General features: G+C 34.7%; 1 protein-coding gene across 2 annotated transcripts in view; it reads left to right on the forward strand.

Annotated features, from left to right (window-relative positions):
• RAB28 (RAB28, member RAS oncogene family) overlaps window positions 1-9,943 on the forward strand; it is a 63,267-nt gene extending 53,324 nt beyond the window's left edge. Inside the window, exons 5-8 of one of the 2 annotated variants that reach the window (XM_053941749.1) lie at window positions 143-246; window positions 3,043-3,120; window positions 8,234-8,331; window positions 9,278-9,363. In XM_053941749.1, the coding sequence (XP_053797724.1) occupies window positions 143-246; window positions 3,043-3,120; window positions 8,234-8,326 (275 nt within the window). In that variant the 3' untranslated portion in view covers window positions 8,327-8,331; window positions 9,278-9,363. Of the gene's footprint in view, window positions 1-142; window positions 247-3,042; window positions 3,121-8,233; window positions 8,332-9,277 lie in introns of both variants that reach the window. The other variant, XM_053941748.1, reaches the window with a different exon arrangement.
• The last annotated feature ends 5,750 nt before the right edge of the window (window positions 9,944-15,693 follow it).

Below are 15,693 nucleotides of genomic sequence, written 5' to 3' on the forward strand. Positions count from 1 at the left end.
TTATAGAGAGAAAGAAACTTGCATTTCATATACCTGTAAAAGAAGGTATTATATCTGATCTGTTTCCAATGAATAATTTTTAAGGTGAGTAACTAAATGGGCGCCAGTGTAATAATTTTTCATTTCTTCAACTTATTTTTAGTTGACTTGGAGCATATTCGCACAGTGAAAGCTGACAAGCACCAGCGATTTTGTCAGGAGAACAACTTCAGTAGCCATTTTGTGTCAGCCAAGACAGGAGATTCTGTAAGTAAGAGAAAACCCCAAACTTGTGGATGTCTGTTGTTTTTTTTCGAGATGCAGCAGTTTTATTATACTTCACATAATAAACTGTTGAGAACTCAGAGTGCTGCAGGCCCTTTTTCAACTTCCTTAGTTGAATGAAAAGTAGATTTTGTATGAGTGCGTATTATTCTTATTAAATTACAGTGGTTTCTCATCTGATTTTCAGTTTGAGATGCAGATTTTAATGGAAATGGTCTGGCTTATACATCAGCATGAAAACTGAGACCAGCTAAATCTCTGTTTGCTGTCAGCCTGTAGTTAAGTATATTTCTTCATTCCAGGTGGAGTCCCATCTATAGACAATCAATATTGAATTTCCCAACAATTGGTAAATAATGTGACAAGACCCTGTTGCAATAAAAGATTTTAATATGAATCCTGAGCCATGAGAGATATTCCCTTTGCAGCTCCATTGAAATTTGAACATTCTGGCATTTGTACCAGATGCTTTGCAGAGTACATTTTTGAACAATCTTTTGACTCTGAGCTAACTGGGTTATTTGTTTTAGTTGGAAGCATATGAAAGAAAGCATTCTTTTTCAGTTAACACTATCAGTCAAATTAAATCATATTGTATTGTTTTGCTTGATTTCTGTCTCATGCCTAATGAGTTTGTCATTCCCATAAAACAATCTTGTATTTGTCTCCTTAATATTACTGTTGACAAGAAAGCTTACTTTATTTTAATGTTATTGAATAGCAAGACCATGGTCAAGTACATGGAAGTATAGTCCACAAATGGAATCACTTCTTAAGGTCTTTGATGAATCTTGTGCAGTGAACTGCCCAATTTTGTAAGATAATAGTTTTTCTGTAAAGTATAACAATACTGCTGTTACAAATGCAGTGAGTCCTGATTCTCTTTATAGTTTGTTTTAAAACCTTGGCATATTTTTTGTTTTAAGTGTGAAAATACAGGCTTTTAATGTTAGAAACAGAAGAAAGAAATCATAATACTACATTTAGTAAAATGTGCATCTGATAAAATGTATTCTTCTCTCAAGGAGACCACCAAAATCAGTTCATTTTTATAATTGATACATTTATCATTGCTAATTATGACAGAATCTTTATTTCAGTTTTTTAATTAAGTCATTAATTACATCGGCATTCCACTATATATAGTGATTATACTTTTCATAGCTTACTGTTTAAAAACAAAAGTAAATCTGAACATGCCTAGGAAACATTAACAGGAAATCTCTGCCTAAATATCTAACAAAAGAAGTAGTTTCAATTGTTCTTTTTTAGTTTCAATAGAAATTTGAATTATCCTTTGCACTGCTGCTGCACACTGATCATTCAGAAGATGGAGTGTTTATCCTAGACAGTGATTTAAGAAGAGGCATCCGTTGCTACTGTGAATATAGACTAGAACAGTCTTACTCAGTTAAATTTGTTTTGTTTACATCAGATCTTTTCAACAGACTTGTTTGAAAAAGATGATTTTGTGTGTATAGAAAATTCTGAAAGTCATCTCAAGGGCAAAAAAAATTCATGGAAGATTTATTATTACTGTCTTACTGTCCACCAAATCACATAGCTGAAGCATTGCACATGTGCTTGATGTTTTTTTTGCGCAGGGTGTCCTCAGGGCAGATGATGTAGCTCAGAGCACCTGAGAGCTTGGTGTGGGTTGAACTAGGTCTCTGAGCCTCAGAATCTCTGTTCAGTGTGCCCTTCCTTGTTGTGTAGATGTTCGTAGAACAGACCAGTACTATACCAAGGAGTTTAGAGAAAGAGCAATTTTTTTGGAAGCAACCACACTTCATTGGTTGTGCCACTAATTTATTTCTAGTTTCCATCTTGGGTGTTAGAAGAGATTGTGTAAATAGTATGTTTCTTAATTTTCACTGACAGTGGTGGTGAGCATGTACATAGATCTTTTTTTTTTTTTTTTTTTTGGTGGCAGCTGCATGATGCAAACCAATGTTTGTTAGGTATTTAGATGGTGAGCTCAGATGTTTGTTAATGGCCCTGCAGATAAAATATAACTTGTAGCTTCGCAATACAGTGTTTAGCAGCAGCGCACACTTAAGCTGCTCCTCTTGCACGTGTCATATTCTTTAATCACATTTAAAATGCAGTTTTACCTAAACAGTGAGGTAGGTGGACTGTCTTAAGATAAATTAAAGCAATTATTTAAAACAGCATTGCTACCCAGTATTATGTGTTAAACCATGTTCAAAGTCTAACTCTGCCAGGCTGCTGCTGCAGGCTGTACAACATCCTGCTTGATCCTAGATACTTCTGTTCAGTGTATGTTTTGTAAGACTCTTCAGAACGCTTTCATACTCCTATTTTTTGGACGTATGTAGTAGAGATTTTGGTAATGTTGATGCACAGTTCTGTTATTCTCAGTTTCAGAAACCTACATCTCTTATTTCACAATACACTGGTAATACATTTTTGAGCTAAACATTAGTGAATACCCTTATTCATATTTTATAGCACTGAGAGCAGTATTTGAGAGGTGGGTAGTGTAAAGCTTGTTTAAACTTAGGTCTCTGGAGGCAAAGTAGAAGTCTTGCTTAACAATCCAGCATACTGTTCATTCCTTGTACCATTGTTGAGTTATTTTCTCAAATTTTTAAACAAAATCGAACGTACCAGATGAGGTTTTTTTCAGATCTGTTTTGCACAGGTCATAATTTTGTATATAATTGTTTACTGTTCAGGAATGGTTTGATATATTTGAAAGAACCTCAAGGATGTCTGTTTTTAATCATCGAAATGCAATTTATTTTCTTTCCATAGGTCTTCCTGTGTTTTCAGAGAATTGCTGCTGACATACTCGGCATCAAATTAAACAAAGCAGAATTGGAACAATCACAGGTGATTTTCCACAAATACATGGATTTTTTTAGTATTTTATTTAGTATTAAAAGTGATCTTGTTGTGGATTTGTAACTGTTCTTTAAATAAATCTTCATCTATTTTTCTGAAGGTAATTACTCAATTTCACAACAGCTTTTTGAAATATGATAATTTCTTACTTATCCACCATGATCAACTCTCTGAAACAAGAAAAAACATGTTCAAAAATGAAGAAAAAGCTTTAGTTCTAAGAATATTTGTTTAGAAATAGCACTTAAGATTAGTTTAGAAATTAAATATGTATGCATAGTTAAAGATATTCATGATATTATATGCACGGGTTTAAACTGAAAAATTTTTCTACAACCCAGTTTCAGAAACCTCAAAAAGAAAGATTATACTACTGAGGCAACCCTGTGTAATGACATTTGAGATTACAATTATTTAAATTTACTTAGCGAACCCAAATGTTGCTATTTTAGTGGTGTAATATCCTGGATCTGCTTTTCAATAGCAGTGTTAAACCAGTACCACAAAATAAGTCAAAAAGTTTATTTAAAATAAATGGCAAAGCATTTCTTATGTACAGCTTGGTCTCCTTCTTTTTGAAATATACAATAATTATGTAATTTCTGAAAGTGCTTTGCCACAGCAATGTTTGCAATCTGTGTTGAAGTGGTTAACTAGAAAACTGTATTGCAAACAGTAAAATTGTAAAATAAACTTACAGAGCATACTTAACAAGCAGATTAATTTTAAAAAGCTGTAATTTATAGGCAGAGAAATACTAAGTGTGTCTTTTAAATGTTCTTTTACTACTAAGGTACCATCCATCTATTATTTTGAGCTTTGTGATTATTTGCCTCTAAATAATTGAGCACATAGAGCTCTTCAATTTTTCTTTGGTTGTTTAGTTAGGCACTGGAATATCAGTCCTAGACCTCTCTGTGCTGTAAGTGGTGTTCTGTAACTCAGGTGTAAGATTGTAGAAAGGTCTGCAAATACCTTAAATTTAAAGGAAACTGATAATAGGATTATATGGAAAACTGTATCATTCTAAAGAAAGGATATGTTTTTAGGTTATTTTTAAAGTAGGAAGCTCCATATAGCCCCAGTTCAACAGTACATAATTATGTCAAACTGGTATCAGATTTAAGTAGGCTTCCTTCTACTTTTGTATTGTAATTAGCTTTTAATTTTGTTGAGTAGATCAATGGAATAGGCAATATATGAGTCAAAGTTGATATTACACAAGTTGTATTAGCAATAGCCTGTAAATAGTTAATTTGCATAAATTAAATACTGTCGTATATATTACTATTGATGTGAATCCAGGCTCTGAGTATCAAAAAAAAAAAAAAAAAAAAAAGTAAAAAAAAATCTCTGAAGAATCACCACCGACAAAAAAACAACAAAAGAAGAAACAAAGCCAGTAAATTAATTTGAACAGAAAAGAAACTTCATGTTGCCTTTCAGGTACAGCAGAAGTCACTACGTAGTGCAACAGTGTGTGTGTAGCTAAAGACTGTGAGATGCTTAATTTGCAAAATTCTGTTAGTGAAGCATAATTTCAATCTACTCCAAACAAGTAATAGCTCTTTGTTATCAGCAAAACCTTTGCTCCTTTTGAGAGGGTTATTTTGAAGGGATGGTAAGAGTTTCCCCAATGAGAATTGTATTGGAATGTCTGTTAGGCTCATTGTTGTATGGAACCAAATACCCCCATTACTTCATAAGACTAGAAAGGGGAAAGTCTCTACATAATCTGGAGAGCGAAAACTTGAACTTTCATATCCTTGGGAAGATAAATTCTCTTTAGAGAAATTCATTTGTCTGCTGTAGAAAAGCCTAATTAAAGTGATGTGTAGGTGCTGTTTGCCAAAAGCATGGAGCTGGTCTCTTGGCTGGAAGGAGGTGATGTTACAGGACAATGCCATAATTAGGTTTCTGTTTTACCATAGACATGTATGATAGATGCAGGTCTCTCCAGTGTGGTGGTGGTGGGAGTTTTTCCCTCTTCCATTTCTAAAATGGGCACGTGTCTTGCTTAACTTGTGGGACAATTATATGATGTGTGTTTCTTAAAGTTTTTAGACATTGAATACTCTAGCTACTGGGCTATACAATTCAGTGGACAGACAGATGCTAGTAAATGGTATAAAGAATCTAATAAATACAAGACAATAGTAAATGTGACTCATTTGTAAATTATACAAGTGTTGAATTGGATTTAATCTTTACATAAGGATTTTGGTTTTTAGAAATGTGCACTATTTACACACTGGATTATATATTTGAGTTTTCCATATTTTGTTTAGTGTGAAATTTCCTTATTTTGAAAACTGAGATGGTTCTTGCTTGAATCTTTTTGTCAGAGAACATCAGATACATTCATCCAATCTAGGCAGTAGCAAAATATAAGAGTAAATACTTTTAATTTGTGTAAAATGCCAACAGTCAAATGCTATATGTGTATTTTTTATTGTCTAGTATTGAGAATATGCTTTAAAATTATTTCTAGCACTTGATTTTGTGACTGAAGATCTTATTTCTTGTGTTTAGAGTCAGTTATGATTGTTACAGTCTAGGAAGATCTTAGATGTGACTCATAGGTGGATACAAATAAGTATTAGGAATCCCAAACACATTATTTTAACTTGTACGAATTTGTGGGGTTTGGCTCATGACTTTTGAGCTTTTATGACTAGCAGAACTGCAGATGCTCTTGTGAAAAGTATATGAGGTTCTTGGTCACCTTCAAATTAGCAGCACAACTTCTGTTAATTAACTGCAAGAACAAGCCTTAGAGATTGAATTATATTTACTCTGCATTGTTTCAGAAAACAGCTGTAGCAGTTTAAGATATTGATGCAGCCCAACCTATTTGCTGCTGCCCTTTTGTTGGAATGTATTGCTCCCACATCAGAATCAGAAAATGGAAGGTGATTGTGTGCTTTGGCCACATCAGGGTGAAGTTGAGCAGCTTAGCTTAAACTGCTGCTGAAAGCTGTTTTAAAGACAAGCTGCCAGACTGTGCTGAAGTGGATGAGGTGCAAGTACACGTTACATTCCACCAGCTCTCCTTTGGCAGCAATGATCTCCAGCAGAGGAATAGGACAGACATTTGGGGGTGGTAAGTTTTTAAACTATCTCAGCTAGAGTTACTAAACCTTGTCTGTTAACATGCTGAGATGACTGTTAATCAGACCTTTATTTGGACAAAACTGTAGTGAAACAAAGAACTAGATTACTCTCCATGCATGACTGGAAAGTTGAAATAGAACAGTTCCAAAATAAGAAAATTGTAGATTCTGACTTGTTTTCAGTCCTCAAAATACTTTCCCTTTTAAATTGCAAGGGTCTGATGAAATGTGAGGAAATAACTCCTTTATTAATGAAATGTTTTTCTTTCTGTAGCTTTTATTTTCAACCGTAGTGTAAAAACTGCATGGGGTACAGCTTTGTTCCTTGGCAGTGGCAAGAGCTAGCATTTTTGTAAGTGATGTGTAGTTTTCTCTCTAGCTAAATACCGGCTCAGCAGACCAGTGTGTGTGCCAGCTTTGTACAATAAAGTGTTTGGCAGATAAGTCAGATCTGGAATACAGAGCACCTTGACCAAGAAAGGTTATTTCTCATTATTGACAGTGATTTGAACCATGGCAATGATGTAGAATCCGATGCAAAGAGGCCCAAGTTTTTAATTACCAAAAAGTTAATGAAAGAAATGTTGCAATGATATTTTTAAACTCTTATTTGGATGAAATTCCATTAGATAATCCAAGTCATTTATGATCATCAGTTTTTTGCTACAGTGTACCTAAGCATAGGTCACTAACCTGCCTGTGTTTACAGGATGGGATTTAGACCAATGTTTGAGGAACAATTAATTGCCTAATGATTGCAAGACCTTTTTTTTTGTTTTTTTTTTTTCCCCTCAGCTCTAGTCAAAAGATTGGTATGAAGAAACTAGGTCCTGTGAGGTCAGATAATGCTGTTTAATGCTAAAACTCCTACTACTGCCCTACATGGGATTTGGCAACCTTTCTCTTGATAACATCAGGCCAGGAGTCCAGTAAATCATGAGTGTTGTCCACTAGATAAGATAATATGAATGTGATGAATTAAGCTCAAGAAGAGTACTTCAAGCAGCTAATAAATCCAAGTCCTTTACCAGCCTGTTCAATTATTGTTGCTTGTTTGACATACAGGTTTTATTTACAGAGGTAATCTTTAATGTATACTGTTTATATATTCCTAATCCAATTTATACATTGTTTCCTTTAAAATAATATAATTTAATTATTTATTAATTCATTTTAACCTTGAAAATATATTGTAGGAAAGTTGAAGTATTTAAGACAAAATGTTAAACTGGTTTAGGGTATCTTTCATAGCAGACTTACCTCCTTTGCTGCTTCTTCTGTTAATGTTGAATGAAATTTTCCCATGAATTTTACTTCCCTTTGCATGAACCCTGTGTTGACCCTGTATTAATAATGAGAACTCTGTATCCATTACCTGTATTAATAATAAGAAAACAGTTTTGTTTGTCTTTAAGGGGAAAAATGGGAACCTTTTATTTTTAAATGAAGCAAAGAAAAATCAAAACTTAGAGCATTTTGATATGAGGTTGTTAATTTGGTCACTGCTTTTGGATTATATATTTAGGTGTAATGTGATAGTTATGTGATGGAAAAGAAGCATGTGCATGGCTAATGCACTTGTTATGAGCTGATAACGTAGTATTTAAGTATCTTTGACTTAAAGGAGGAATAGGCCACTGTCATCTTTTCTTCCACTGAATTCCCTGCCTTTTTAATCTGTCCCTTCTCTAGCCTTAATACACTTTTGCTGATTGCATGTATGAGCCTTTCACTTTGGTGCTTTGAGAGGGCATGTTCTGGAAAAAGCTCGAGAAGCATCCCTGGTGCTGAGTGCTGCTTCCAGCCAGAGGTGTTGCTCTTATATCTGCCTAAGGCCTGAAAATGCACTTTCATTTTGCTTCTGCATAATCTTATGTTATCCATTCATTCTTTTCAACTACTGATTAATCTCTTCATTGTTTTCCTTCTCTTTTCTTTTACATTCTTCTCCTTGCCCTCTATCCATCATGTTGATACATGGTTAACAGAATGTTGTCAGGGCAGAACTAGTGAAATATCCCGAAGAAGATAACCAACATCACACTTCCAACTGCCAGAGCAAAGTCTGCTCAATGCAGTAGTTCAGGTATTGATGGAAAACTTGGTTTGTTTCTTTTTTATAAGCTGCATTGCTTTTACATGAAGTAACATCTGTTAAAGTAAGTTCTTTTGGAAGATTGTGTTTTGTATGTGTAAATACATGTAATATTCAACATATTGTTGTGGAACTTTGTGTACAATTAATTACATAGTGTTTCTAAGAATCAGATAGTTTGTAGAAACTTTGAAGTTCTTCATGTTACTGTATTTAGTGCTGTACATTCAAAATATTACATAGCTGTCTCAGATGGAAATGGATGCAAAATGATACATTTCTGTCTCCTAATGTAGGAGAGAGCATCAGTCTTATTCAAATGCTTTGTAAATAGAATGCGTAAGATCTGTTAGATCTGTATTAGAGAATAAATATAGTAAGCAGAGCTTCTTTTTATGTTAATGTAATCTTTAGCCAGTATGCCTATCAAAGCTTTTTTAAAATGTGGCTGTATTTGAAATTTGCTTTGAATTCTGTCCATATTTTCTGATGAAATGCTTGGAGTAAAGACAAAAAGACTTAGGTACAATTTCCAGTTACAAAAAACTTAGGTACAATTTCCAGTTAAAATTTAGGCAGTTATTATTAAAGAATGAATGGCACAACTTTTGCAAATAAATTCTGTTTTATTACTCTCACACAATAAAGTTTTCATGGAAATAAAACTGTATTCACTGCTTTAGCAAGAAAGTTCTACTCCTTTTGTAGTGTTGTGACAACCTACCAAGGTTATCTTCTGCTTCTGCTTAGCATGAATAAACTTAGAATTACAATGAGAATTAGCACCTGATAAGGTTTCCTGTAAGGTAGTGAAAAAAAAATACTTGTTTTTTTGTTATTTTTCCCTTTGTGTTTCATAAAAATCCCATTGAATGCTTTGCCAGTATGAAGTTTGTATTTTCTGATTGTTACTGTGTTTTCTTTTCTTTTATGACAGAGAGTGGTGAAGGCAGATATTGTTAACTACAGTCAGGAGCCTGTGACAAGAACCGTGAATCCTTCCAGAAGCGCAATGTGTGCAGTTCAGTGACCACACTGTTCTTCTCTGGCCTGGTACCTTTGCAGCCCTCCTGCCTTGACACAGGCTCTGGGATACCAGGAACTTTGTTTCAACAGGGACCAGCACAACAATGCCATTAGGGGTTTCAGAAACACGTTGAACCATTGTCCATTAAGAAGCAACAGGCCGTTTTTTGACTGGCTCAAATTCAAACCACACACTTGAAAAATTTCAGTCTATATTCTTTAAAATTATATTTAAATGAACCTGTATAACGGTGTTTATGTTTCCTCCTCTCTATTTGACTGATACCAGAATAAAAATGGATGAGGAAGCCCTGCATTCAAAATGCTTTTAAAGACATCACCATGGAAGGGTATTTTGCCAAAGCATTTTTAATTTTTTTTTCTCAAGTTATTTGAACTAACACTCAGCAAAATGTTACTTGGAAAAGCTGTTGTTGGAATAATTTTAAAACATAATATATATTTTATCTAGGGATAATTTTGAAAATGTTCCATTAATATATATACACTTAGCACAAAATGTAAGTTGTATCCAGTGAGAAACAGTGCTTGAAATAAAGCTGTTATTATAAAAATAGTTACTTCTCTGAAGTCTCAAATTGTCTCCATGGATGCTCTGAAAAATGCTAGTGTTTTTGTGTATTTTTATTACCACATCAGCATTACTTCTTGCACTAATAGATAGACTTATATGTCTTTATGGATGAATCTCAGTCAACAGTTTGCTCTGTAAATGATGAGTGATATATTCAACATGCATTAGAAACTGTTGACAGATCAATTAGCATCAGTCACTTTGAATAACTAACAGAATGACTTTTGGCCTGGTACTCTTTTCTTTTGAATTTAGAATAAATGACAAATAAAAAGCTGTGTGCTCTGTGATCTTCACATTTCTCCCCTGTTGCTTTTCTAGCAGTGCACACAGTTCTCTGCCGGCACATCTGAACAGAAAGCTAAGGAGAGAAAAAAAGTTAAGCCGTCTCAATTCCCAAAATAGAAATCTTTTCCTGTTTAAACTCTAGAATGTGCTTTCTAATAACTACAAGGAAACATTTGGAGATTCAGAAAGTAATGAGGCTATGAAGGAGGCTTGTATATCACAAGTGAAAATTATGAGGTTCTTCAAGTGAATGTTAATTTTAAGCTGTTCAAGCAAGTGCTTATTAGTTGGAACAATTAAACAATTAGTGGTTTAACAAAACAGCTAATCTGTTTTAACTATGTTAAGAAAAGATTGCAGATGGCAAAAAATCCTATTTATTAGCTTAACACATAATTGTATAACTCTGTGATATGACTTAGTGTGTATTGTTTAGCATTCAGGTGTGGGAAATTCTAAGAAGCTGAGATACTGAGAAATTATGCTACACTAAGGTAGGTGTGATTTGCAGTAAATTATTTATTCTAGTCTGAATTCTTGCTCTTTCCCATGGGGTTCGTATCCCACTACATCGCTTTACTGTATAGTTAACTGCAACTGTAAGGAGAACTCACTTCCACCACCACCAGATGAGAACTTCTCTTCAAGGAGTTTTTCTTAATATTCAGTTCACAAGTCTATGGCCTCCAAGGCAGGCAGAAAGTTTTTTTAAATCCTTACATTTCTTGGTGTGTTTGTGGCCTCAGCTCTGCTCGTATGTTCAAATATTGACAAGAACTGCCCCCTTTGAGAAGCTGAGCACAACATAGCTCAGGCAGGTGGCTGTGGTCTTTCTCTAGTCCATGTGTATAATTTTCATGGTCCTGCTTCCCAAGTAATATGTAGCATGGTCTTAAACATCCAACTTCTTGGGTTGTTTAGGTTTTTTCTTTTAAAAATTTCTGTAATTTTACTTTTCAAAAGAAAAAATGTTTTTTTATAACTACATATGCAGAGTCTATTATCACCTTGAATAATAAAAAAAATTTGCTTTTACATTTTGGGTATCCTGTAGTATGAAAAATGTTATATGTATCCCAGTACAAGCTGTTTTATAGATGGATTTTATGTCTCGGTCTCATCACAGTTTTTTTATTCTCAGTGCCTGTTTTACTAGTTGTCTTTGACTTGTACATCCTTTTGTATTTTATTCCTCTTGATCTCTTCACCAACTGCTATGTTAAATATATTTTTGTTTATATTTCTAGACTGCCCCCATTCTTCCTCCCTAGCATACGTGTATATTATTTACGCTAACCAGGAATCTCTCTTCTGTGCCCTCAGCCCCTCCTTTTGCTGCCCCTCTTAACCTCCTCAGCTTTTTGTATTGTATACTGACTTCCACTCTCTCTGCTTTTCCCTCTCCTTCCTGCCCCATAGAGATCCATTACCTGTCCACCTTTTAATCCTTACAAATGAGCTTTGCTCTTTTTGCTCAGCCCTGGGGACCCCACCTTGAGCCTTCAAATTCCAGCTGCAGTCTAAATCCTTGGCTGTGGTAGCTGCCTTTGAAGTGCTGCAGCAGCTATGGTTGAAGAGTCAATGCTGCTGTTGCTGGTGCTACAGCACAAGTTCCTCCAGGCAGAGCAGAAAGGTTAGAGATGATTCTGGAGGACTAAGCAGTATGGAGAGAGGGAATAGACACTGTCCTGCAGGGAAGGCAAGGGCTCTGGTGACTGGAGGGATAGACACAAATCTGTTCAGAGAAGGGCTGTGTAAGGGCTCTGGGTCCGGTTGCCTTCTGTAAGTAATGTCTCACCACTACTGATTCATGTGATTCATGTATAGTAGAGTTGAATTGTGCCATATTAATGCACTTAAAAAGTTTTTTCCAAGGTGAGAACTGGTGGAGGGCAATTCAGCAAACAGTTATGAAGTAAAAAAATGCAATGCTCTCCAAAAGTGAGGTGACATGTGCTTAATGTCCACTGACATGGGGAGTGGGCTGGGACAAGTGAAACATGTTTTTTTCCTGAAGCTGAGGCCAGATGAAGGGATGAAACAAGTTCAGGCCCTGATCTTACACAGATGCGCACTGGTGAAGTGATCTGCCTGCTCAGAGCTGTTGTTAACTAATCATTTCAGTAACAGCTCTGCAGTTAAAGGTTGTTGCTAAGTTCAGCTCCTTGCTAAGGTCAGTCTCTGTGATGTGGTGGATACCAGTAGGTTTATTGTGTCTGGCTGCATGGTCGAGTATCAGTGCTTTTAAAACATAGATCTGAAACATTATTAGACTTCTTGTGTTTTGTGGTTCTAAAGTTTGGATCAAATTGAATCTATTTCACAAACAACAGCGTGAAATTATTTTTCCTTTCAACCAGATGCTGTGAGTGCCAGAACCTGTGATGAGTTCACGATCTCTCTGAATACGTTGTTCTTTTGACAATTCATAAAAGTCATAAAAACACATGAAGCTGCTTTTTAACTGGACTTTTATTTTTATGTTTAGACACATACAAGGTGACTACCAAATTATGTGAAATATGCTCGTTTGAGGAATTTGACAATTGTCAGTTATCTATCTGCATCATTAGGCATCTGAAAACCTCCATTTCTTTAAACCACTGCTTGATTTTCACTAGAAGAAAAGGACTTTTGCATAGGGCAGCTTCTTTTAAATGCAAAGCTAATTTGCTTGTCAGCAGGTACAGCTGATAGCCTGATATCCAAAATTTTATAATAATTTTTAAAGAAAAATATCAGTAATATTTGAAGTTGGTTATTCTGCTTTTGTTTGAGAATGGCAATTTAGATAAATTGCATTTGTATTTTTCCTTTTTACATTTATTTTATATCAGGAATATGGTTTCTTTTCCACAGAAATTTATAATCTTTGCTTCATGATCTTCTTGACATTTTTACAAAGTCATAGTAGAGAGTACTGTTTAGTAGGTAAACATTGGTATATCTAACTTGGACTGTACTGTGCTGCTAATATTTTGACAGAAAATTGATCTGCTGTTGTGTAACATAACTAACAGGTTTATAATAATGGGAAATTTTCTGCAGGGGAATTTTTCCTATTTAGAATACTTACATGCATTTATGATGTAGCTTAACAGTTTGTATGAGGGGCCTGATAGATGTATTTAAAGCAGCATTGACTTCTATAGAAGTTATATTTACAAAGCAGGCATGATTAACTACTTTTCTTGCTGGAATTTGCACATTATTTCCCAAGCAAAGATGTTATTCTATAATGCTGTATTCTTTTCTTTCTCAGTTCAAATACTACTTCTTAACATATAATCTGATTTCTTTAGGCTGTCTTTATTTAAAACTGACTCATAACCACTTAAAATGTCAAAATAGCTGAATGTTGCTGAAAAGAAAAAGCCAAAAGTTATCCATGTTTGCATAGGGGTAATGGCATATGTATAAGATTAAAACTCCAGTCCAGATAATTATCTGTAGGAAGCAAATTTATACTCTGATTTCAGATGCTATGAATAGAATGTGATTAGAATTTAATTTGCTGCAGTTTTATTTGCAAAATACACAGGTCCTGTATAAAACCTCTTTTAAAAAGTACTCTAGAAGCCTTGGGGATCCCTGTTTAACTTGCAAATGCCGAAGTTTGATCTTCCCCAAATAGAAGATAGTGAAGCTCCTGAGTTCCATGAACTGATTTCTATTTTCAGCTTCCCATAGAGAGCTGACTGTTCAGCCAATTTAAACTCTTTTTTTTTTTTTTTCTACTCCACTTCATCTTCATTCATTTTGGCACCATTTTGAACTGGAAAACTTCCAGTTAGCTAATTGGCCATTTGCCTTGTTTTATGTGGGGGTGATGTCAAGTGCTGAAATAACCGATGGACTGAAAGCAATCTTGTTTCAAAGGTTTGGTCAGAACCAAACCTCAGAAGGTACAAATTTCAGGTTTGTTTTGTATTTAACTGCTACACAGTGGTCCTTATCCTAGTGGACAAACCTCAGCAAAGAATATAGATTTGAGGTCAAGAGCTGGTGTTTGCTCAGATACCACATTTAGAGCACTGAATTCTGGAGGAAGTAGGAATCCAGATCTTTTTTTAATATCACTTCCAAGACTTCCTCTACTTCTACTCTGTAATGTCATACTAGCAATCAAGGCTTTAAAAAAATATTAATTCAAGTCCCCATTTAAAAAGGAAAACTGGTAAGTATACTTTGGTTCAGGAAAGTTTTTCTTTTAAGGATGAGTGGAAAAAACTGCTTGTTGTATGAAATATCACTGGCATAGTTGAAGATATTTAATACACATTAATATTCATATTTGGTTGTTATGATTTGTTAAATATCCTATATTCTGCTTTCTACTGTTCTTATTTAAAGTATTCTTTAAATGATAATGATTATAAATAGAAAACAAAATACCAAAGCAGTTTTAATTTATTCATGCCTCAGAAAAAGTTCTTCAAACTGCTTCAGGCAAGCATTTTTTCTTTGCTAGCTAAACTCCATTTCTGTCCTTTCCTGGGCTGATCTATACCAGGTAGCTTGGAGGATCATGACCTACTAATCCTTTTTGATTTCTGGTGAGCTTTTAAAAACAAAGTAGACCAAGAAACATCAAAGGAGGATTTAAAAAACACACACTGTGCCCTGAAAAGTAAATGTTGCTTTGGAAGGCATTCTCTCCTTTAAAAAAGAGGTGAATGCTGTGGTTCAATACTATTCACCAAAAACACTTAAGCATATGCTCAAAATTAAGCATGTATTTAAGTTCCCTTGAAGTCTATGCTGTTTAAGTACACACTTGAAGCTAAATACATTCTGTCATACTTTGCTGACACAGAAATTCTGGCTCCATTGAAATAAATGCCTTTGAGGATAAAATTCTTTCAGGAATTGCAGTGTTGTTTCTTAAATTTTCTACCCATTGTGAAGGGTATAAAGCCACTAAAGCCACTAAAACCAAACCCACTCCCAAAGAAAAAAAAAGAAAAAAGGAAAAAAGATGTTTCTCATATGATCAGTTGTTTTTCTGATATTTTCTCTAGCATGAATGATAGGGAAATTGAAAAAATAGAAATTGAAATGTGATTCAGTTTTGTGAGCAGAACATTTACTTGACATTGGGCAAGTTGCTGTTTTTGGAACAAATGCTTCTCAGATCCATAATGAATCAGAAACAAAAGAATCTGGAGGCCCTTGACAAGTCTCATTGCAAACTGAATTCCAACTGATTGTGCAGGAAAACATATCAAGTTCCCATTTGTAGTGTCTGAATTACAGATCTGACATGGAGGATAAACAAGAGCTGGTACTTCTTACTCAGATTTGGGGAGGTATTTGATCACCATCTTGGAAAAAATTAAGTGATTTCTGGAAATATTCCAGTATTTGTCAAAGAATGGTGAGGCAATGTTTAACTGCATAATGGAAACTGGACAGAAATGTTGACATCCCACTCATCAATCCAA

This window comes from Vidua chalybeata, chromosome 4 (genome assembly GCF_026979565.1).
Source record: "Vidua chalybeata isolate OUT-0048 chromosome 4, bVidCha1 merged haplotype, whole genome shotgun sequence".
Classification (NCBI taxonomy): domain Eukaryota; kingdom Metazoa; phylum Chordata; class Aves; order Passeriformes; family Viduidae; genus Vidua; species Vidua chalybeata.